Genomic DNA, 25,690 nt, shown 5'->3' with positions numbered 1-25,690 from the left:
CATTTTACCATCTCCTAGCTGTTTATACCTAGTACACTAATTACACTTTAACATCATATTTCTTGTTAAAGTTGTGAATGAAACTGGCTTCCTCTTCCTTCATTGCATTCCACTTTCCTTCCACCTGTACAGTGAACGAGAATTTCCTTGCATATGAGACTATTGCATATCCAGGGTCCATTGATGTCCACTTAACTTACCCTTTTTTTTTTTTTTCTCTCTCTCAATGGCATTCTCTAACTGCTCTGTTGCCATCCTGATTCTTGTGTACTCATTCCTGGCCTTCTTTAGTGCCTCCCTATTTCCCTCTATACCCATGTCCCTAATATTTTTTCCATGCAGTTTATTTTCTTCTTTAAACTGTGTTGAATGATGGGTATGTTTCTTGGTTTGTGTAATGTTTACTGTCTGATTTTCTACTTGGCATTGTCTGTTTTCCCTTTTTGTGACGATAATTGTACAATCCTTGTGCTGCCGTTTTACTATATCTATTGCCCTTTTGTTTGCCGTTTGGCTATCCTGGGTCTTAGTGGTCCATGTTCAGACTTCCAGCTGCATTTCTGCCTTTCCATTGTGTTGGAAGTTGGCTGCTTGGTCAGAGCATTTGGCTTTCGTTCACAGCTGTACTCTGGACCTGTGGTTTTTGGCAGTCCATCTAAATGTTGATCTAGCTCATTCTTGAATATTTCTTGAAAGCCTCGCTGGACTTGGGCATATGCTGCTCCTTTATACAGAGTCCTGCTTTTGTTCTCACAGGTTAACCTTTTCAGCAAAGCTTCTATCTACCAAGACACTGTTGGGATTAAACATGGGAGAGCAGTTGAGGAAAGGGGTTCTTTGCAGAAAGGAAGCATTGAATGTATTGAAATTACCTTTGCTTGTAGATTTTCTGTAGTTCCCCATTCTCATCCTATCTTTCCCTATCTCGTTTGTGGCATTTTTTTGTTCCGTGCTGGCAACTCCTGACAAGAAGTGTTCTGGGGTGCCATCTGGTAGAATCCGGGCACATCAGTGTGTGATGGCCATTTACCAACGCCAAACTATACTTTACTGTTTTAATCAACTTAAATTTTTCAAGCACTTGCTTTATTTATGCTTAATGTTTCAGGTTAGTTTCCTCAATTTTGGGTAGGTTTGATACCCAAACTCCCTTCACCTAGTAGTAAGAGCCAGATTGTGATCTGGGCTTCTAGTAGATCAGCACAGTTCTTGAAGTGCTGGCACAATCATCGGGTTTAGTGGTACTAGTGCAGAAACATCGATTAGGCACCAAGGGCCTACCAGGAAAGTGTTTTGTTACAAAAACATTTAATTTTTCCACCACTTTATATATATTACAGGTGTTGCATGTCGTCCAGCAGCATACGGATTCCCGAATATTGTTGCCCTTGTCCAGGCACTTGGGGATCTAGTAGCAGTTCGGGGTCGAGGGACAAAGAGGATTCTTGTTCTTAACCGCGACACTGCACCATCACCACCATTCTTCAACATAAATGCTAATAGGTAAACAGAAATGGTATCAATGATTTCTGTATTTAAAATTGTATACTAATAAAAAAGGGTCCTGTAAGTTATGTTACACTTTAGTGTTTAAATAATAGCAGTTTGTGAGACCTTGAATTTTTCTGCTCTTGCAGCCTAGCCCAGTTTAGTCACCATCTGATCACTGGCTATTACTTGTTAACACTTTCGCTCACCCAGCGCGCCACCCCTCGACAGGGCGATATGGGCCCCAGCGTGTCACAGAAGCGCGCGTTAATTCCGAAAAGTGTATACTCTCTTCAACTTTGTCACCTCAATTCTCCTTCTACGAGAATAAATTTGGTATCATTGTGTTCGCAATAAAATTCTCTACAACACTAAATGCATATAAACTCCAAAAGCCCGGCTAATTACCCGCAGCAAACAGAGAAAGTGCGAACGAGTTACCCGGGAGCGCGCAAACGGGATAAAATGTTTTCACTATTTTCACTCTGGTCACCTCAATTTTTGTCCTAGGTCTTTCATTTTGGTCTCAATGGGTTCGTAATAAAATTCTCTAGAGGAACATTAGCATATAAAAAAAAACACCTGGTCACGCTCCAACCGCCGACGAGTTGAAGACGGGCCACGCGTTAGCCGTGAGTGAGCGCTCAGAGGCCTTCCTACTACACTCCCAATTCCCACCCTTTTCAAGCCTTTCTTTCGCAATTTTCTTCCTGGAAGGGCCTTGTTCATGATTGCTATCCATCGTGGAGTAAGCGTAGATAGTTTCTAAAGCCGCAGTAAGAAATATAGCCACGGAAAATAGCCGAAATGTTCACACGTTTGAGATGCGAGGGGAGACGACATTGGTCACAACAGTGGAGCAAAGACAATGGGCCCACGGCGTGTGCCAAGCCGCCTGAGGGCCACGAGGCTCAACAAAGGAAATGGGAAGACATCGGCGCACATTTTAAAACCAGTCCCCAAAACATCGGATACAAACCTGATTTTTGGCGAATTTTTAAAGTGGATGACGCAATGCTGCGTCATCCCCGGCATTACCGCCAGTAAACGGATGACGCAATGCTGCGTCATCCCCGAGCGAAAGTGTTAAGGGCTCATAAACTATTATTTACTTTAAATTTTCGAAACTTAGTTTAATGGTTATAGGTACTCACTATTGCAATTACAGTAAATATATTCCAAAAGGCAAAGCAAACTTGCACATAGATTAAACAATTTATGCATTAAGTTTTTCAATGAAAAGAACCATAACCCTTGGCTGGTAATTTTTGTGTAATGCGTCCCATTCTTCCCATAAGACCTTTGACTAGTAAAAAACATAGATCAGTAAAATATGAAGTGTCGAAGTACCTGCTAAAGTAAAGCTTTAGGTCTACAGAATACTGGTATTTGTACTGTACAATGGAGCCTTAGATTTCATACTTCAGTCTTCCTGAAACCTTAAAAAATTAACAAATTGGCTTCCAGGTGTTTATTTTTTTTCTTTCCTTTAAAAACCAGAAGAATTATTACTAGCTGATGTTTTTCCAGTCATATGATTACAATATTCTTGTGCTCTTAATTAATAGTAACAAGCAACAATAATCACTACAGTATTTCTCTTAATATTTAATGCACTTTCCATACTATGTTATGCATTGCCGTTAAAAAAAGTCAACAGGATGCATTCTGGAAGCCTACTAATATCAAGCCTACTAAGCCTATGTTAGCCTACTAATATCAAGTGTTACTTTTATAAGATTCATAGTTGAATTCTCACTATTCACTTCTGGTACATACTTCATGCTCTAGATGTAATTTTTGTTTTTCAGCACAAATCTTTATAGTGAAAGTTTAGATGAGCAAGAGAATGGCCCATGTCAACCACCACCGGCCTCCCAGCTACCTCCACCCAGCAAGGTTCCTTCACCTCCTCACTGTGACTATCAGCACTTTTTGCAGGGTATGTAATTGCTTACAAAAATTGGTAATGTTTTGCATCCCCATTACCCCTGTCATTTATGAGGATATTGACTAAGAAAAGATTGCTGGGCTTGCTGTTATCCTACACATTGGCTTGATACCTTTTGTTGTTCACTGGTGAAACTGTAAACCTTTATTTGTCCAACCATTCATAATTACAATTCAAAAGTACTTTAGGTATTTCTGGTTCCATAATAGAAAATTGTTACATAGGTACAAGAAACTGGAATAGTTATGCAATCAAACCTTTGCTTCACTTCCAATGTGGGTTGGCAACCTCAGTGGTGCAAGTAGCTATATATTCCACTGTGATAAGTATGGTGGTGATGGGGATGAATTATCTGAACATCTTGCCATATAAAGGCAAAGTATGTGCCTTCCACTCACTCTAATTTTGGAACAGCATACCATAGTGATAATGAATTCACACTGAAAGGAGCAAAGTATGTGGCATGTTTGTCAAGTTAAATAGAAATTTTCCTATTTAAGAATCCCGCGACTTGATATTTTTCAATTTTCATTTGTGTGCTGAAGAAAATGTTTGTGTAATATAACATCTGGAGGATACTCTGAATATTAGCTTGATACTGTACAGTAAACATATGAATGGTGGCACATTCAAGATCTCTCTTTATTAAGCAATGTATTATCCTCGTTGCAGGTTTTAATAACTATTCTAAAAATTATTAGGGCGAATGTCACTGTTGGCAATCTGAAACTAATGAGGATAGCTTCACAAATGCCATGAATGTTAATATGCTTGCCTATCAGTGACCATGGAGAAGCAAGTTGCAGGGATTTTGAAAGAAATTGACAACATGCCCATGCACTCGACCAGAGGTCCAGACTCGTGAAATTCAATGTTGTATTTATAAAGTACTGTAATTCGATGTGCCAGTAGCCCAAGCACTCGGTGTAGTGTGGAGAAAAAGTTTGGACACCAGGAAGATACCAGAAGTGATTAAGAAAAGATATAGCTTCTCTACACAAAGGAGGGCCTAAAGAATTGGCCAAGAATTACAGGCCCACATAATGAAAGTTTATCAAATAATCAGGATCAGGAATTGATCTCCCGTTTTATGGAGACTCATGGTGGATTTTTACTGGAGTGGATTGCACTCCAGTAAAAATCTTTACTGCCTGAAAAACCAGGCGGTAAAGATTTTTTAGAGTGCACACTCTGGCACGTTTTGCCGGCATACCACTAGGTTCTGGTTGTGGCTCACTGTTTGATTTTCTCACAACGAAATGATCCATTGAAGATTGTTTTTCCCTTTGCAACACTTGTCTGTAGTAAGACATCACATTGTCATTTAAAAGGTCAATGCAATGGCCTGCTACAGCTTTATCTGGGTTAATTTTTTCAATAAAACTTTGCAGTTCTTCCCATACTTCACACATTTTCTTAATGAGGAAAGGACATCCTCTACTGCCTCTACTCACAACTATTTTCTTAGGTTGAACCTCACTGGCTTTCTTGGGACCCATGGTGAGATATATAATAATTTTTATGCTCAAATGGCCAAAAATTAGACAAAAAACTGTAAATCCTTGTGAAGAATTCAGGCGGGATAATCACTGGGCACGAGGCACTGGTAAACTGAGGCGCGATCGCCGTGCCACCACGCACTAGATCGCCCATACGCGTATTGACAAACTCGTAACCCAATGCAATGCTCGTATCCCGATGCAAATTTTCCGACCAAATCTGGCTTGTAACCCTAAAATCTTGTAAACAGGGACGCTCGTAACCCAGGGGTTCCACTGTACTTAATTATAAAAAATTAAGACCTTAAACAAGGTCTTGATGAGCTATTGTTTAAGGAGGAGCACCAGTTTAGTTTATGGATATTTATCCTGCATGATTCCAGCTGTGATCCACAGTGGAAGGGTTAAGACAACCTGCAAATCCAGGGGTCCTATCACTGCTCAAGCCATTCAGAGCAGGAGAGAGTATCAGAGAACACATACAGTATGCATAAAAAAGTGCCTAAACTATTTGGATCATCTCATACCTCTCAAAATCTCCTCTGAAGAAAGTAGATGCAAATGGTATCAAATAATATATACAAGTACATGGAAAATGCTGAAGATCCAGGTCCCAAATTTGTGCAGTAAAATGACATATTGGAGTGAATAATATGGAAGGATATTCAGAATAAAGCCAGTGAAGTGGAGGTGCCATAAGTACAGAACACTGCATGATCATCAGAGGTCCATGGTGGTTCAATGTTCTCGCAGCAAGTATTAGAAATATTCCTGGAACAAAAGTGAAAGTCGAGAAAAAACTAGGCCGTTTTCCAAGATGTGCCAGACCAACCAGGCTGTAGTGAATGAGAGTCTGCAGGCTGCTCCAAATAGCCTGTTGAACCAAGCTCTCACAAGTGAAATGTTTATTAATGAAGTTTATACACAATGTTCTCCCCATTAGTGTGTGTTAATGGGAAGTAGAGGAACTCCCAAAACCGTATTCAGGTAAGTTGGCAGACATAGTGGATGAGGAAACAGGAAGCATGTGTGGACTTCGTATGGGATATACAGTATTAGTAAAGGACAAAGCTGGACAGAAAGGAAGGGAACTATCAGAGGAAAGTGCCAAGCTATTACAACTATATAACACTTGGTCAGGATAAGGATTTGGGATGGGGGGGGGGGGAAGGAATGGTCCCCAACCATTTGGATGGTTGGGAATTGAACACAGACCTGCATGAAGTGAGACTGTCATGTTGAATATACTTTCATAATTATAATTCACAAGGAGTACTGTATTCTATCCACTCCCTCCTCTCCTCTGGCCTTACAGTGGTCTGCCTACCCCCTTCCCAATCTTCCCCTCTGTGGCTTTTTAGTAGACTACATTCCCCTCCCTCTTCAGCCAATGGCATTTATTAATTCAATTTCATTCATTGCTAATTAATTTTAACTTGCCATATAATGAATATTGTTTTAATGTATATTTTTATTTTGACAGACACCAATTCTAATAATCACTTAGTGATGAGTGTGAATCCTGCAACACCTCAGCAGCCATACCAGTCATCACCACCTGTGGTAAGTAGTTTTCCATCATCTTCCTGTAGTTTTAATGTCTGAAGTTATATAAATTGGTGGAAATTGAATGGAAGGCTAATTGAGATTGAAGAGGGAAAGTAATAACTAATAATGGAGACATCCATTGCTGCAGTGTTTAGCAGCTTATTGGGTGAGACAACCTATGTTTAAATCCTGGGCAGGGTTGAATACTGTTCCTTTGCTGTTTGAGACTGAACCCAGCAGTAATTAAAACCCAGCAGGTGGGCTTTAAAACAAAATTGTGGGTACTTTGCCTTTTTCCAGGGGCTGGGCTTGATTTGCCTTGTCCACCTTTGTCTGGTCTGGTGGTACAAAACATGTCAAGAGTTGGAGATTAGTCTTCAGTGGTTCTTCACAATTCACTCTTCAGCATTAACTTAACGTTATTACAAATGTCCAGCTTCAACATGCAGGAAACTTTTATATGCATAAAAGGACATGGTTCTTGATTGGTTGTTAAATTGTCTATTGATTAAAGTAGAAAAAAGTGGGTCTTGTGGATATCTCGAGATTCAATTCACACGTTTATATTGCAATTTGATTTCAGTTGGTAAGAACTGGTATGTTCAAGGCATACCAGGATTTAAGATATTAGTGCATACTATTGGACATGTACTGCTTTTTAGTCACTTCATTAATACACATTCGAATAAAAAGTTTTATTGTAATCATGTTGTAAATTTCATTTTTGTTGCAAGATGTACCCTGGCTCGCCTGCACCAACAGGAGGGTCTGTGATGTGGGGTCAGATGTGGTCACCACAGTACCCAGTTATGCCACCTTTATCACCAGCTCATTACATGGTGAGCATATTTCAGGATTTTGTCTGCATACCTGCTGCAGTTCTTATGTAATTAAGTGTAGTTAGAATGAGAGCAATACTTGTTTTTTTCTTTCTATCATGTCTCCAAGTTGAGGAGCACTTGATACCACCTTAGTTAAAATTGTTTTAAAGTTTTGTCTCTGCTAGTGCAACAATAGTATGTATTTTCAGCTTCATTACATAATTTAACTCGTTTTCTTTTCTGGGAGGAGTCGCTTATGGTTCCCTGAAGCTATAGTGCTGATAATGCCAAACTACAAGGTGCCATCAGTTGTTCTTTTAGGCCAACTGGGGACCATGAGCCCGAACCTGGCCCCCACTAAAGAGGTGCAGAGAGCAGTGGCATGATAAAATTCTTAATTTTAACCCTTAGTGATTATAGTCATGTGATGATTCATGGGGTAATGTGGTTATTATATGATAGTTATTGTTTGGGTTTTACATGTATGATGCAAGTTGATATAATAGCTATATTTTGATGTAATGGAGTTTACTTTGACCCATGAAAAAAATTCTGCTGTTTTTCATGATTACATTATGATGTAAATGCAGTTGTCACAAATGTTACTAAGTGAATGTGGTCTTTGTCATTGTTTAAAATATTCATAATTGTGATATATATATATATATGCCAATGATGTTTATATGGTCTTCACAACTCCATATGGTTGTAATGAGGTATACGAGGTAAACCAATCATGAATTGAACCATTATCATGCATTACATGTATAGTACTAGGAACCTACTGTCGTTTATGGGTGATGCATTGAGGGCTTACACCTTTATTTATACTATCACCCATATGCTGCTAATTTTGCCTTATCATTGCCCAACACTCATGTATTTCATTTACATGGTTTTCACCACTGTGTCCTGACTTCCAGGACGAGTGTCTTGTTTTCCGACTGTGTCTTGCTGTCACTTGCCCCCTCGATAGAATTCTTGATGAATTGGATGCTCTTGATATCGTTCGCCTTATGTGTTTATCGTATTGGCATCCTTGGTGATATTTAGTGCCCTCTGATTATTCCACACATTTGGTGGTGTTACATAGCCTTTCTGGTTTGGTGCCTTCTTTTGATAATTACTTGCTTCACCACTATATATGGTTGTAATAAAGTATACCAGGAAACCAATCGGCAACTGAAACATTATCATGCATTAGGAAAATTGCGAGTTATCAACACCCTCCCTTCTCCAGGAAGGCTTTTCCATCACTTGACGGAGGGTAGAGCAGCTGATTGAGCCAGTCTTCCTCAACCTCCTTCCCCCAAACAAGGGAGGGGGGAGGAGGTTGCTAACTTTTGCTAATGTTTTTTTTTCTCTGGGCACTTGTGCACAGGTTTCTAGCATTTCTTTTGTACACTATCCTGTATTCTCATCTTAACTAACCAAAAATGTCTCCTGATAAATACCCTTGTCTCACCATCTCCAGTAGTATACAGTATTTTCAAAATTGTGGTTAAAATTTTAATATGGAAGTTTTATTGGCATTCCCTCTTCATTTCCTCCAACATGCTGGTGGCTATATGGTTATATTACATTGACTCTAACCAAACTAGAAATGGTGGCTACCTGGTTTGTGTAGAATTTGAGGCCACAGGATTGTCAAACCAACATAATCCTGTAAAATGTCTTAATTTTCTGGTGTAATAAACATGTTGACTGGTACGAGGTGACATGATCAGCATCCACTGCAATAATGAAGTGGCCACCACATAATGGAAGGCATTTGTCATTTTTATCATTCCTATTCATTCTTTCCTTTTAGTGTATACAGCACTGTAATTGTAAACCTCTTAAACTGATATTTGTATAGCTTACTGTGTTGCGTGTTGCAGCTATTGGCAGGAGGGGCTGGAAACATTATCCTGGTTAGCTTGAGCCTTTTTTTTATATTATAATGATATAGAACATTTATATTATTTCTGTAACCTAGGTACCAACAATTCCAATGAGTTGGGGAAATGTAGCAGCCTCCCCACTTGGTGCTGTAAACTCTACCAGCCCTCCTGCCCAGCTGCTAAACACCATGGTGCCCCCAATCTCCATACAAATGCTCGATGAACTCTCCAAACAGGTACTGTTTTCGTAAAATCATAAAATCTTATATTAGTGCCAGTGTTTACAATTTTGATGCACATTTGTGTAGGTGGAATTTTATGTGATTTCCTAACATACGCCTCCCTGTTTTGGGAATTGTCCCATGGCTTAGTCTCTGACGAGGCCTCCTGGTTGGTAGTCTGGTTAAGCAGGCTGTTCGATTCTGAAATTCGCAATCGGATGTATGAATCGCAGCCTGGTTGATGAGGTATCTTTTAGAGGGGTTTATAAAAATTCTTTTCTGAATGCCATGAGACGTCAGCTAGTTTTGAGTGGTCTTCGTCCATTAATGTTAATAGAATAGTCTTAAGTGTATCTATTGCATTTCTGCTTTTCAGCGGGGCTATTTTAAATTCTTACTGTGTCTACTTGTCTCATGTGGTATTATTTCAATGTATAGATTTTGAACCAGTCGTAATATTTTTCCAAAGTATAAATTATTCTCTTGTCTGCATTCTAGATCTAGGAATTTTTAATGTTCCTAATAATTTAAGGTTTTATCAAATGTTTTGGGTAATAAAGTATCTCTGAATGTTCTCTGAGCAACTTCTCCAGCTTTGAATGGGGGCTGTTAGTGCAACAATATTCTACCCTAGAGAGCACAAGTTCCTCATTGGTCTGCCATCTCTTATATGTTAGGGTTTTGTTATCCAACCTGTCTGTTTTCTTTTTGTGACAAGTGCTTTATTTTTAAAATTAAGATCTGACATGATTGCTCCCACATCTGTTATATTGCTTTTCCTTTTTAATGTGTGATTTGACTGCATTTTTAGTTTCCTTTTTTATATTGCCTCTCCTCGCTGCTGTGTGTTTTTCTTGTTTGTAGTGCTGGTATGTTTGAGGGTTAGTCCTCTTCCTATATTGTATACATTTCCTTGTATTTTTCCTCTCTGGCCCCGTCACAGTTTGTTGAACCAATCCTGTTTTCTGACTCTGCATTTGTTTCAGGTTCAAATAAAATAGCACAATGGATAATCCCTGACATTAGCTCTATCAGAGCACTTGGCAATATTCACAAGTTACATATTTGTATGTACATTTCGAAGTCTGCTCAGGAATACGTGCTGAATTGTAAATACGCATGGAGATGGCTCCAAATTCACAAATCGTACAGTACTGTCAAGCCATGGAGGAAAGTAACTGACTTCCCAAACGTACCAAAGATATAAACTAGCTAAATAAATCAATAAACTAGCTAAAAATAAGTACTAGAATGAAAAGAGTAAAGTAAACCTTTTTTTAATTATTGTGGGTGGGTAAAGAATTGTAATTCAGACCCAAACCTTTCCTGTGAAGGCCCACTTGACAGCTCACTGATGCTTAGATGCTGGTACCACCAAGTCTAAAGCTCCTACCAGACCTCAGACCCACTGAGGTACCTGGATCCATCTTTCAGAGAAGTTAGGGAAGCTAAGAGATCAGATTAAGGAAAAAAAAAAGGCCCCAAAATTAAGGAAAACTGACCAGAAGGTTTGGGGGGCAAGGGAAGAAAAGAAGGGGGAGGAGAGGGGGGACCTGCATTATGTAGTAAGTACAACGCTTAAAATAGTTGGTTAACAACCCAAGGCCATATTATGCTTATCCACCACCAGACGACAGACCTCTGCTGGTACCCATTCACTGTTACTTCGAAAAGGTCTGCAGTTGGTTCCTGCTATGGAACAGTGAATATGTAATAGTTATTAAATGCACAAATTTTATTAAGCAGGTAAATGAAACATTAACATGAAACCTGTCGGTTGAAAACTGAATCCTCTTCCCCAGTAATATCGGCAAACTGCACATGGTGTTGAGACACGTGTTGCTCTCTTTTTCCCCACCTATGTACACTTCGCATTACACATTTTTTTGTGTAAAGCCAAGGTGGCAGTTTATTGATAGCTACATTGTTTTTTTTACTTGTAACTATTTTTCCTGATATATTTGGAAAAAGTTCCATTTATTGGTCACAACTGCAGAAAAGTTAATGAACCAGATGAGGTTTTATAAGTAGGGTACAGTCTTATTTATTCCAAATATGAAACCTGTACTGTATATACTGTAAGTATTGATCAATCCTTCTTTATAACTATGTACAAAATACTCTGTACTGTACAAGCAAAATCACATTATTTATTAAATGTATTTGTCTTTCAGGGAGGTAATGAGATTGCAGACTTTGCTTCCCCTCCAAAAGCTAGTGAATTGCCATCTCCAGAGCTGTTTACACAGATGCCTCCAGAGTCAACACCCGACACTGCTCCTGTCAGTGGTGATCTCCCACAGGTACTTGCTGTTGTTCATTCATAATCATGTATAATATTGCTAGTCATAGTTGAATTGCAGGCCATTTAATTATATTTTAGGTATGTATTTTTGTAATTCTTGTACAGTATAGTTTAATAATTTTAAAATACAAATGTTAGTTTTCATCTTTAATCAAAATGCATTTGTAAAGTGTTAAGTTTTCATAATTACCTGTATGCACTTTTAGCAAATAGATGCTTATGCTCTTTTTTTTAAATTACCAAAGTCTGGATGTATATTTTGGCTTGAAACTTTTTAGACTTGCATGCATGTGAAGGTCATTAGTGTTTTATTGGGCCATATCATCCCTATTGGTAGGTTTTGGAAGTTTTACCATATTGTTGGTGCGGGGGAGGGGGGGGGAGGAATTCCTTAATTAAGAGTGAACATAGGCCCTATCTGAGAGCACTGTATTAAAATCAGCAGCCCATGGCTTGACAAGCTCATTTCTCCGAATCCGAGAAATATTTCCGAAACCCAAGTGAACAGTAGGCTATTCCTTCGGGAAGTGCCAGATCATCCAGGTGGCATGTGGGCCTGTGGTCCACTGATAGCAACAGCCTTACTAACAAAGATACAAGACAACCTCATAATGTGCCTATTTTATCACCATGTAGCATCTAGACAATTAAATTTTGTTGAGCTCTAACCAATACCTTGTCATATAGTGAAGGCTTTTTACCTGCACCTTCTCCCCACTGTCCTGAAATATTTTAACTTTTCCATCACCATTCTAGAGTATTTTCAACACTTTGGTTAAACAACCTGATAGCAGGCAGCTCAAGGAAACTTTCAATGTGATGATCAATCTGAGCCAATCTCACTCTCATTATTAGCCATGTATTTCATGTATTTCTTTACATTTCCCTTGCATCATTGATGGTACTTATGACTATACCAAAATCCTTGGCAACAATTGCAGCACAGCAGTCATTTTCACAAAGTTCAGTCGCACATAACGTATCTTTTTAATGAATAACTTGCTTCATCATAACACCTCCAGGCTGATTACTGCTGCTACCAACATGGTTGTGGCAAAATGTTATCAGTTTCTATTAAAATAGTTTGATTTTTATGCATTGTTTTAATGTAATTTGTGTTGAGTATAGTTTGCCACATTGTATAGTAGCCCAAACAGCCGAGTTGACAGCGCTCGGGATTCGTAGTCCTGAGGTTCTGGGTTCGATCCCCAGTGAAGATGGAAACAAATGCGCAAAGTTTTTCACCCTGATGCTCCTGTTCACCTAGCAGTAAATAGGTACCTGGGAGTTACAGCTGCTACATGCTTCTTCCTCTGGGTGTGTAACAAAAAGGAGGCCTGGTCAAGGACCGGGCCGCTGGGATGTAAAGTCCCGAAATCGTCTAAAGATACCCAGATGACAAAATCACAGTAACCCGAGTTGGCTTCAAGCCACGGAGTAAAACACTCAAACCTGAAATTATCTGGGTCAAAATCCTGAACATGATTTTTTGCAGATTACTCGGATTTTGTGGTTATTGGACTGCTGATTACCATGCACCTACTGTATTTGGAAATGGTTTGATACAAATGGCAAACGGAACTAGACTATCCCCCCCCCCCCTACCCCCCCCCCCCCCCCCCCCAAAGACAAGTATCACCTCATTACTTTCCGTTTCAGTGTCAAATAGCAGTACTAGTCGACCGGGGTTCTGTTGCCACCCTGCCATTCACTTTCTTGCCTGGTGTTCAACTTATTTTCAGCATTTCTTGCAATGAATTTTACTTAAGTGACTTTGCTGTAATATGGTTCGTTGATGGTATTAATGCTTCATTATGCTCTTTGCAAGGTTGTGTATCAACTTGTCATGGTTTCTTAACCCACTTCAGGGTTGCTTCCCTGGCATGCTGTTTAGCAGATTGTCCATGAAGTTTTCTCTTGATGCATAAAATTTCTCCCTTGGATACCCTCTCGTCTCGGAGGTTGCCTTGGGATTTGGTTCCCAGGCAAGATTTGTATAAGTGTATTTTAGTGTAGAGCTCGGGACTGCTCAATTAGGTGTGGAGTTCAGTTCGCATGGTCAGGCTATATTTATTAAATAGCATTGTCTTATAGTTTTGTAAGACAGTGCATTATAGATACTCTTACTATTTTTTTTAAATTACTCCTGGTTGAGGGTGAATTGTTAGCAAAAAATTTTATTCAGAAATTTGTGGATAACTTTGGGAGGTTGCATTATACTTGAGATTTGCACACAGGTGTTGATGGGTTCTATATACAGTATTTTATTTAAATGGCACCAGACATATCTTGGCAAGTTGATTTTTACACTAGTACTGTACTGTACATTTGTCCAACAGGTCGTTTATAAAAAATTATTTTATAATAGAGCATAATTATTCAACAGACAAACCTACCTAGTTGTGGGGAGGATGAAGCCGATGATACATGGTCCAGCTGCAATAGTGACTCTAGTAAAGTTGATGCTTCCAACACGTCTAATCCATCTGCTCCCAAACTTCGTACAAAGAGGAGGATAGCTGCTCAATTTACTGCAAGTTAAAATCATTTGATATAATTTAATTGTTCTAATACTTTTCATTTTATAATTTTTTTAGGGGCCTAATCATGTGTACAGCAATATAAAGCTCCTAATGTATATTAAAAAGACTATAATAAGTGTAATATTGTTCAAATTTGTTTCTTATAAGCAACTTGTGGGGAAAATGGATCCGTCCATCCTTTTGTGTTTTATGCTATTAGAGTATTGGTTGAATAATAAACTGACACTAATTATGATTATTGATTTTCAATATTTTATTTAATGGGCATCTAATACAAAAGTTGCATAATATTTGTATATGATATTGCTTATTACAGAACTGAGTACAGTATGTTTCCATGTTTTCCTTTTTATTAAATGAATTGGAATTGTTATTCTTTGGGCATTCACTTAGCTAATCTAATTTATGGCAAAATTTATTTAAGCTTTAATTTTACTACCTAGAAAAAGTTAAATAAAACTTTTTATAAATAAAAATAAATTAATAAGAGTTTTTAAGATGAAAATAGTCACCAGGGTGTGGATTACATTACAATAATCATTCCTCACACAAGAGAGCATTGTATTTGCAAATTTGACTACATAAGTGCTTGTACAGTGAATGGAGACTTGAATAATTGGGGGTAGTTTAGGAGGGAAGAACAAGGGCAGCTTGAGGGCTAGGGAAATGTGAAGCTTGGGGTACAAAGTTCTTATCAACTGTGATTATATTGATTTTGTGTGCTTTGTTAATATTTTGATAGATTATTTTTATATTTCCATTTCATGCTTTTTTGTCATGAAAGTTTTTGTAATGTTGTTACTATACGTAGTATTGTGCTTCATGGGAATATAATAAAGAAATATACCTTTAACTTGTGGCAGATTTAAAGCCTTTTGTAAATTCATGCTGAAATTAATGCTCTCCATAATCATTAATGTCAGAATAATGAATTACATATAACCAATTGTAAAAATAATACATTAAAAAATTTTGGAAGTGTTAATTTATCGGAACGCAAACTTTTAAGTGCCATGTTTATAAGTCTATAAAATTTCCATGTGGCTCGTTTTAAGCCTACAAACTATAAGCATTTATATACTTTTTTTACCAGTGAATAAAACATTTTGAAGCGATTGTTTTTTCCTGACTAATGTTGATAATATTTAACAGGAAAGGTTTGTGATAATCATTTTGATGGTTTATTTGTTTAGTGACTACCTCTTGTTACTCTTAGTTTTGACATGACCTGACATGCTGCTCTCGTACATAATTAAGTCTCCATGCATTACAGAATTTGCAGTTTTTGTATGTTATTATTTTTTTGTTAATGTTTAATGTGCTTCAGTATTTATATTTAAAAAATGAATTACTGTAGTCATTTTCAATATCATTGAACTTGATACTGTCAACATTGTTGCCATTATCAGCCTATAGGTTGGTCAGTTTTGTCACGTTATTGTCAAAGTGTTGGTTGTGGGGTTCTCAGTGCTACACTGAAACATTCCTTACTGTGGAAGTTGAAATAAAATTGTTAATTAGTTTTAGTATTAAATAGCCTAATTGTTTTTCATAACATGGGAGAGGAGAGAAACAGGTTGGCAAAGAGGAAAATATTTAATTTGATCACAAACGCTACCACTTTAGGGTAGTTTCTGATTTGGTGTGTTTTGCCGTGACCTTTGATACTAGCATTGGGTTCTTAAGATAATCATAAATTATTCATTTAAAGCAGATGAACAGGATATTTAACCATACAGGAAGCTTAATCCATTATGGGTTCACCATAGCCCATGCTACTTGGAACTTATTGTTCCAAGTTGATGAATCTAAACCAACAATAACAGGAAGCTTTTTTTTTAATTGTGTGAAGGAACTACTGGTAATTATAGTCAAAAAGTGAAGAAAATAGAAAAGGGTAGTATATATCACAACAGATTAAAATAGGAAAGGCAAAAAGAAAATTAAAGTGAGAGCAAGAAATAAAGTACTGAAAGTCAGGTGATTAACTTTTCATTAGTGCGTGTCAAATGAGGACGATTTTGAGTTGCAGGGAAGGTTTGGATTACTGCTTAGGATTAGTCCCACACATATATGGGACTTGATTTGCTTCCTCAGGCCTCCAATAAACACGTCATCTTGGAAGAAAAACTCTTGGAAACCCCCTCCTGGCATGTGAGGGCCACATTGAGAGGGCAACCTCACCGTATGCTGCAGCAGCTCACAGCACTTTGTACCCACAGCATCACTTGACTATGAAAAAATATACAGTGGAACCTCTACGAATTTTTAGTTGCAACCCCAATTTTGTCTCGACTTACGAGCTTTGCCTCGACTAGCGACTTGATGCATGTATGGGTCGACAGAGCGGATGGTTCCTGGTAGCATGGGCGATCCCACCTCAGTTTACCAGAGCCACCTGCTTGGTGAAAATCGCTTGTAAAGAAATTTTGTTTTTAGTGCTTTTTTTTGGTTTCTGAACATAAAAGTAATTATATATCACACCATGGGTCCCAAGAAAGTCAGTGGTAAGGTTCAACCTAAGAAAACACACGTGAAGATTACCATGGAGGAAAAAAAGAGAGATTCGTAAACATGAAGAGGGCGTGCAAATTATCGTTGATCTAGCTAGGTAGTAAAACAAATGTCGATGTATATTGTACTTGCCAAGAAAAAGAGCATTACAAGTGCTAAAGTGGCAAAAGGCGTATCAGTAATCACGAAATGTAGAACAGACTCTTGATATTAATTTGGGTACACATCAAGGAATTAGTGGGTGATAGCATTTCGGAGGCCTTCGTTTGTGAAAAAGCAAGGCTATTGCATAAAGATCTTACGAAGAAAACCCCTAGAACTAGTGATGCACATACGAAGGAGTTTAAGGCAAATAAGGGATGGTTTGAGAAATTTATAAAGTGGCATTCAGTGTTGAGGCATGTTAATCAGGGCTGCCAGCTCAAACCAGCAGCTGAAAGATTTGTTGGCAAATTTAAATGTTTTGTGGAGATTGAGGGATACCTACCACAAGTGTTTGTGATTAGACAGCTATTCTGTAAAAGATTGCTGAAGAAATCATTACCTGGACACAAGCCTATGAAAGATAGGCTAACTCTTGTGCTGTGTGGTAATGCGAGTGGCAGTGTGAAAATTAAACCCTTGCTTGTGTATCATTCTGAGAACCCAAGGGTTTTAAAAAAATATAATGTGCAGAAAAACGGTGTGAGATGTGGAGGGCTAATAGTAAGGCATGAGTGACAAGCCATTTTTTTTTTTTTTTTTTTTTTTTTTTACCGAGTGGATGAATGAAGTGGTTTGCCCTTCCATCAAAAAATATCTGCAGATCAGTTTGCCACTCAAGGCCTTGCTTCTCCTTGACAGTGCTCCTACTCATCCTCCAAGCTTGGAGGATGCATTGTTCAAGGAATTTAGTTTTGTTACAGTAAAGTTCCTTCCTCCCAACATCACCACTCTACTTCAGCCTATGGACCAGAAAATCATTGCCAGTTTTAAGAAACTTTATGAAAGGGCACTTTTCCGGAGATGACAAAGTGATGGATGCCACAGAGTTCGCCCTCAAAGAATTCTGGAAAAAATATTTTAACATTCAGAGTGCTTTAACCCTTAAACTGCGCAACACTTCGTATAATGTGTTGAGTAAATGACATGAAAGTGTGCATCCCTTCATATGACGTTTTGGAGCACCGCGCAAGATTTAAACGGTTCACGGCTACACGGGGTTCACATCAGCTTCCTCAGGGCTCTTGTAAACAGACGCCATTTTTTTTTTTAAATCATGGGCTACATTCCCAGGCGTGAAAGCCTCGGTACTGAATGAGCCACCAAGGCTGGCGCATGCAGCATGAGCTCGTAGCACTGCTGTTCAGCTTGTGACCACATCATCGCCTAAAAATGTAAAAAATATGTGTAACTGGTATTATTTAGCGATGATAGTATTACAAAAGACCCCTGATTGATAAAAATGACAAGAATCCCCGGCGGTCACTCGTTCCTCGATAGAATTCTTGGCGACTCGGATACTTTTAATATCGTTCGCCTTATGCGTTTTTGTTCTCGTACTGGCATCCTTGGTGACATTTAGCGCCCTCTGATTATTCCTCACAGTTGATGGTGCTACATAGCCTTCCCGGTTTGGTGCCTTCTTTTGATAATTACCTTACCTTACCCAAGGTGCCACAGGTACAAAGAAACACTACTATCCATTACAGTACCTGTATTCTTTTTACTGCCACTCCACCTTCCTTCCACCCATTGTAAAAAAATTAATGACTGAAGAAGGGATCAGTCAATTACACAGGAATGCCAAGAATGTAAATCCTTAATTGCCTTGAAAAGGGGAATGAATTTACTGTGGCGTAAATCAAACAAGGGAGGACATATTTAATATATGCGAGTTCTTGCAGAACCACATGAAAACTTATATCAAACACAATAATTAACACTTTCATGCGGTAGCGACAGTTTGCGACCATTAAGCTTAAGAGTGAAGGGTATACTTATACTGTACCTTTTTATGCTTGTAAATTGGCAAGTTATTAACATTATACAAGAAATTAATAAAAATTAGATATTTTTATTAATTTTATTCCATAATGCTGGTTATACAATATGCCACAATTATTTACACAAACAGAATGTTCTTAATGTCATTAGGGTGGAATGAATGTTCCATCACTGTCTTGGCTCCAACACCAACTACAGTTTCTCCCTTGTAAGTGTCAGTGAGAGATTTAACAGTGATGGAACTCTGGAGAGCATCTGCAGTAGTATCTTTCAGAGAATAAAATGTAATGTCCACTTCAGGTTCAGTCATTAGGAAACCATTATCAGAAAACACACCATCTTCATCTACCTCAAGCCACACAAACAGCGATATTGCATCATTTGTCAGTTTTACTGTGAAGGTCCTGTTACTTTTAACTGTTGTGAAAGGCCCAGAGATAGATTCAACCTGCAAGAAAAAAAAATGTTATCAATAATTGTTATATGAGCTTATGATGACTAAATATGATGTTAGCAAAAGACATCAGCAGGTAAGTTTGTATAAAGATTTAATATTCAGTTTGTCTTTTTCTTTTTTCTTTTTTTAAATAGTGAAGGTTGTTACTGACACGGAGTCCCTGTTATACAAACACTCATCCATTTGAATAGCCTCTCTAAGTCCCTATTTGTGCATCAACACGCTCCTCTATCCCTAGTACTGTATTATGAGCAGTGCTACTAAAATGTCTGCTTAGCCCACTAGGAGAAACAGGGTATGATCAAATCGTACACAGGATGGTTTGACAGCTCATTTTTCAATTGTCAAAGCTGTAAATATACATCATCAGGTTTGGATGTATTAGCTTAGATTAGTCTGTGTTAAGCATGGGTTAAATTAGGTTTGTGTGGGTAAGATTAGGTAGGCTTTAAACTCTGTTGGCGAACCATGGTGTGTACGATATGACTTGTATTTGGGGAGATGCAGCAGTATTCTCATGTTTAGGACCACACATTATATATTGTGGACTTTCAGCTGTTTATTGCTGGAAATACTATTAACAATGGCTGATAGGAAGAAGATTATTGGCAATGCACCAGTGCCAAGGAAGAGATGACTCCTCTGCAAACACACAATGTAACTTCCTATTTTCTGCTTGTTTCATCTTGTTACAAAGATGTAACATCTTTGGTTGTTACATCTTGTTACAAAGATGTAACATCTTTGGTTGTTACATCTTGTTACAAAGATGTAACATCTTTGGTTGTTACATCTTGTTATAATGTTTTTACAACGTATTAGAGTGTTGTTACAACTTGTTAGGTGTTAAAACTTGATGGAACGTTGTAGCGACATTGTAGTTTCGTTGTGTGTTTGGCGGGTCATTACTTTCAAGAGAAAGCATTATTACAATAATTTCAATAATTTATTGAAAGTACAATAATTTCAAACTTCTGAACATTTTAGCATATACCACTGTCTCATTAAATTGATTCCATTTGTAACGGTTCTATTGTTACGTAAAGTATGGTGACAAATAAACACAGACAGTAAGATACTATATATATATTTGGTCGAATATACTGAAGTACACAGGTGATACTTTGGTGTGAGTTGAGCGCACTGAGCGTCGGTACAGTATCTCGCAAGTGTCTGCTCTAGACCCTACTTGAAAGTAGACTCTGGTTAATGTTTGCTATTCTGCTGCTTATATGCTCGGGCAACACCTCACCGTGTTGCCCGGGCAACGCCTCACCTCATTCATCTCCAAAGGTTGACAGGAATATTAACAATGCATTTGGAGCGAGTATATTATTGGGATAATCTACTCGCTACACATTTATCTACCAGCTGTTTCACAAAAGTGAATTTTCCAAATTATTCCAGCACCATTGTTTTTCTGTTTGAATCTATTGCTCCTTATTTTCAGAGTTGCAGATTTACTCAAATATTCTTTATCAACTTTGTCAATTCCTGTCAAGATTTTATATATTATGCAAATGAGATGTACTGTACTGTATGCAAAATTTTGAGATATACATACAATTAATGAATTCACCCAAGAATTCAAACCACAACAGATGCAAAATTGGAAAACCAGACTAGTTTAATAAAAGTTGCAAGGGAAGGATACCAAAAAATAAAAAATGGAATCAATTTAGGAAGCAAAGAGAGAAAAAAAGAGAGATTTAAGATATTGCAAACCATTACTGTTACCTAGCAGTAAATAGGTACCTGGGAGTTAGTGAGCTCTCACAGGCTGCTTCCTGGGGGTGGAGGCCTGGTCGAGGACCGGGCCGCGGGGACACTAAAAGCCCCGAAATCATCTCAAGATAACCTCAAGATACTGTATTCATATACAACCCGTCCTCGACTCGAGTCCATTACATCCAGTGGTCGCCCCCACTGACACATTCATGAATTTTAACATGCTGTTCATTTAAAACAGGAATTCTCTCAAATAATAATTATTATAATATATTAGCATATTGTGCATATATAGGCATAGATTAGGTTAGGTGTTTAGGTTCTGTTGGTGATTATTTGTGTTTGTAGTACGTGGGTGAAGCATTTATAATGTTATGGTTCGAACAAAATTCATCAGTGAAGCACTTGTTCCGGAAGTGTTCGAACGAAATCAGTTGCAAGTCGTGTGTAAACCATTTTTCATTCATAAATAGGGGGTTTGGCGGGTGCGTGGAATCACTTTTGGGTCTTTGTTTGGAGGACGAGCTGCCCTATACAGAACATGTCTCAATAGAGACACGTTGCCCTAGTGAATCTGACTTGCCAGACATCGATCATGTTATAGCTCTCTTATTGGGATCACGAATAATATTAATAACAAGCTTTCGAACATTCTGCATATAGACAGTGCTGTATGGCCAGACTGGCTTAGCACTTTTTTATAATAACAGTATGTACTTACTATATATCTATACAGCTAAATAACTTAATGGAGTGAGAAATATTGCTGGACATTTAGAAACTAATGGAATACAAAGGTACAATACCATAAATAAATCTAGACAGCACTGTGTCATCAAATATAATACATATTACCATTACAATACAGTACAGTAGTAGAAGTATTAAAAAGGGAACTTTACTACCTGTTTTAGGATGTATTAGATCAGCTGAGTTATTATAGCTACTTGAGACTACAGGCTGTAAGCCATAATGTCCTTGCTGACTAGGCAACAGTCTCATATGTAAGTCTGCGAGAGTAGAGAAATCTCGAAAAAAGCTACAGGCAAGTAACTTTAAAATGCAATACCAACCTTAACAGTAGCATGAGGTATGTATGCATCCTTAGGCTTCCCCAACAGAAGGAAGTTGTCTGGAGCTGCAGGAGATCCATCAGCAGCAGATATCAAGCGAGATACAACAAAACACACATCTTCCTGGTCATAAATGCCTTGCTGACAGAGAGTATTCATTTCCAAGTCTTGCAAAAGTTTTACGGTAGCCACTAAATTTGCTTCTGCTGCTGCCTGTAACATATTAAAAATACGCAAGATAAACAGTCTCCCAGGAGGCTGTTCTGGCAGCTAGAACATAAAGGAAGGATGACAGGCAGATTACTGACTTGGATGAACAATTTTCTATTGACAAAAAATAAGAGCAGTGATTACCGGCAATGTATCAGACGAGAAATGTTGCTAGCAAAGCACCACAAGGTTCAATTCTAGCACCAGTAATGTTTATTATCTACAATATATAAACGATCTATCAGAGAGGGACTCGGAGTTGCATGAATGTTTGCTATTTGCTTGCGTTTCTTAATACTCAAAGAGAAGTAAGTTAACAAAATTGAGAAAGTTGAAAAAAATGCAATAAAAGGTGATACTTAATGATGATAGGCAGTACATTATGGAGTCAGTAACTCTAGCAACAGCACAGTAGCTTATTTACATTAACAACATAATGGAAATAGTAAGCTGTAATTTAAAAAAGCAATTGGGACATAATAAAACGGTAAAATACTATAAGTATAATGGGGCCAACACAAATATATACAAGGATCACAAAGGATATGAGTTAACACTATATAAAAGAAATGCAATAATTAAATGATACTTAATATTATCATCATTACTGTATTATCATTCAAATATTATCATCCTTGGTGAATTCAATCTACCCAATGAAGATTGACAAACAATAAAATTATACCAGGAAATCAACCTGAAATAACCAACCACAGGTCAGAGAACTATGTAGATTCTGTGACAAATTTTTGCTCAACCAGCAGATTACAGATCTTTCCAACTAGGAACGAAAATCCTCTAGGTGTGATCTTCACAATGAAGAAATAATAATGGACATTACAATTTCAGAGACCACATCTGAACTCAGATTACAAGCTCACTGAGGTGCAGACTATATTCATAATAGGTTCAAAAAGATTATCAAGCGAGGGGGCTATTCAATAAATTCAACTTTAATACGGTAATAGGATTGACAACATCCAGTGGGAAACCATCTTAAGTAACTAAACTCCCGCTCAAGAAATAGAACAGTTGACTGCCAAAGCATACAGTGTCTGCTTGAAACATGTTCCTTTACAAAAGGTCAGAAAGAGAAGGCAACTACAGAAGAAAATAATAACGGAAATGCTTAAGCACATGCAACCATCCCAACAAAGAAAAAATAATTTCAACAGGCAAATTGAAGAAAAGAGCACAAGCTGAAGAAATCATATTAGACTGAAGAGATAAAGAACAATCCAAAATATTTCTTTCATATGTGAGATCAAAATAAAAAAAATCTCCACCAGTATTGAACTTACAAGTGAAGGTTCATGTACCAACCTGTCCTCTTACAAAGAACATTGCATTTTGAACGTATGCGTTACATAAGGCCAAATTAGAAAATGGAAGCGGCTCGCGAAAGTGATGTACTGCTCCGTTTTCTGTTTTGGGTCCTCGGAATGGTTAGGAGAAGACACTAATATGACTGTTTTCTTGATGTTTGGAAACCTTAGGAGGATGGGATGCATGTACAGAAGACAACAAAGAAATTAATGAAATCCTAAAAGATCAATATTGTTTGATCTTTTAAACATACGAGGCTATGTTTAGCACCCCCAATAAACATGATATTGGAAGATCAGAAGAGCTTTTAACTTATGAATGATATCCAAACCCCTGACAATATAACTGATATTAATACAAACATTGCAGATTTTGAAAGAGGAATTGATAACATGCCCATACACTCATCCCCAGGGCCAGACTCTTGGAATTTCATGTGTATAAAGAAATTAAAAATGCCAGTACTCGGTGTAGTTTGGAGAAAAAGCTTGGATACAGAGGAGATACCTGAAGCACCGAAATCAGCAGATCTACATAGCTCCATTACACAGGGAGTGGAGAAAACACTGGCTAAAAAGAAACCAGTGGCACTTAAATCACACATCATAAAAGTTTTTGAAAGATTGATTAATAGTCAGAGCTCCAGTTTTGGAGAACAATGACCTTCGCAACCCTGGTCAACATGGATTTAGAGCTGGAAGATCGTGCCTTTCGCAATTACTCAACTACTATGACAATAACGGAAGCATTAGAAGAAAAACTAAATGAAGATGTGGTATATACACAGACTTCACAAAGGCATTTGATGTGATCATGGAGTGATAGCCCATGAAATTATATCAACGGGAATAATAGGTAAAGTAGAGCAAATTAAAATAAATTTCCTGTCAAACAGAATGCAGACAGTAACAGTCTGTCAAACAAAATCAAGTTTTAGCACTGAAAAACCTTTGTACCTCAGGACACAGTCTGCTTTCACTACTGCTTTTCTGGGGGGAGCCCCATCAGCTCCCTGGAGCTATCCAGGCTGAATGGATATGTATATCTTTCTGGCATCAGTTAATGCATGGAGTTTTTGCCTACCGGGGACCACGAGCTAGAACCTGGCCCCCTCTAGAGAGGCACGAGGAGCAATGGCCTATAGAGACCCCCTTGTGGTTGGGAGCATTCCATGTCTGCCATCGACCGGGACTTGCACCCAGAAAGGTAGGCACCCCAAAACAAACCCCGTATTCTGGTAAAAGTATTGCGACCAAAAGCCGAACAGGTGGACAGAACTCCCCAAATGAAAAGTAGCAAACTAGCATGACGTCATCATGTCGCTGTGCCGCTGTCTGCACAACCCCACCCCCCCTTCCTCCCCGGGAAGGGGAAGGGGGGAGCCCCAGACCCATCTGTTGGCGACCCAACCTACAGTTCTTGGCTGATGGAAGTCTGGTGCGGTCGTGCCTCTGGCTCCGGTTTTTGTTTCAGTTCTGTGCCTTGTGGTGTGGGTCGTCTCTACTGGTGGTGCGTGAGCCAGGAGACGTATTCCACGGTACTCGGGCTGCATGCACCTAGGATTCCCTTCCCTAGGTGCCCTTTTAGTACTGCTCTTGGGGCTTGGGGCCTCCTTCCACAAGTCTCTTCGGGATCTACCTCCGCTGTGCCGTTTAGTGCTCGGTACTTGGCCACCCTTGGGGTCAGCTGGGATTTTTCTCACCCTTGTTTGTCTCTGGGTAGGGGGTAGTTTTTTCACTGGTAGGGGCGCGGGGTGTGTGTGTGCACCCAGGCATCTTCGGTGCCTGAGTGCACCCTGATATCCATGGTGTCCCTCTGTGTATGTGCACCCCCCCCCCCCCCTACGCCACACGTTGTGGTTGGTCGTGTACATTGTGTTACCGGCTGCTAGTTGGTCCCTATTCTGGTCTTTTCCTTGCCTATTTCTGTCCCCCCCTCCTCTATGCTACACTTGGTTGTGAATCTTGGTCAGTGCTTATTGGCTATACTGTTGTTAGGTGCTGAGGTGGGCCTCTGTCTATGTTCAGTTTCCTGATTTTGGACTACCCCAGTGTTCAGTTTTGGTACTGGGTTCACTTTTTTCCTGTTCTCCCTGCAGGCTTTTGTGTTGCAATGTCTGCAGGAGGTTGTGGACTTC

General features: G+C 38.6%; 2 protein-coding genes across 8 annotated transcripts in view; one reads left to right on the top strand and one right to left on the bottom strand.

Moving 5' to 3' along the window:
- Positions 1-15,781, top strand: part of Marf1 (meiosis regulator and mRNA stability factor 1-like protein) — an 84,746-nt gene extending 68,965 nt beyond the window's left edge. For 5 of the 6 annotated variants that reach the window (XM_045750533.2, XM_045750918.2, XM_045750466.2 and 2 more), the window contains 7 exons: positions 1,341-1,503; positions 3,300-3,430; positions 6,422-6,501; positions 7,221-7,325; positions 9,286-9,426; positions 11,586-11,714; positions 14,103-15,781. In XM_045750533.2, coding sequence (XP_045606489.1) covers positions 1,341-1,503; positions 3,300-3,430; positions 6,422-6,501; positions 7,221-7,325; positions 9,286-9,426; positions 11,586-11,714; positions 14,103-14,258 — 905 coding nt within the window. In that variant the 3' untranslated portion in view covers positions 14,259-15,781. The remainder of the gene's footprint in view (positions 1-1,340; positions 1,504-3,299; positions 3,431-6,421; positions 6,502-7,220; positions 7,326-9,285; positions 9,427-11,585; positions 11,715-14,102) is intronic. The other variant, XM_045750740.2, reaches the window with a different exon arrangement.
- Positions 15,782-18,824: 3,043 nt separating this feature from the next.
- The window catches only part of beta-Man (beta-mannosidase), a 39,742-nt gene continuing 32,876 nt past the window's right edge, over positions 18,825-25,690 (bottom strand). For both annotated transcript variants that reach the window (XM_045751174.2, XM_045751112.2), the window contains 2 exons: positions 22,018-22,230; positions 18,825-19,207 (listed from right to left, as the gene is read on the bottom strand). In XM_045751174.2, coding sequence (XP_045607130.2) covers positions 18,878-19,207; positions 22,018-22,230 — 543 coding nt within the window. In that variant the 3' untranslated portion in view covers positions 18,825-18,877. The remainder of the gene's footprint in view (positions 19,208-22,017; positions 22,231-25,690) is intronic.

The sequence above is a fragment of the Procambarus clarkii genome, chromosome 1, assembly GCF_040958095.1.
Source record: "Procambarus clarkii isolate CNS0578487 chromosome 1, FALCON_Pclarkii_2.0, whole genome shotgun sequence".
Taxonomy (NCBI): Eukaryota; Metazoa; Arthropoda; class Malacostraca; order Decapoda; family Cambaridae; genus Procambarus; species Procambarus clarkii.
Note: the sequence above shows the minus strand (reverse complement) of the source record. Positions and strands in the feature narration are given on the sequence as shown.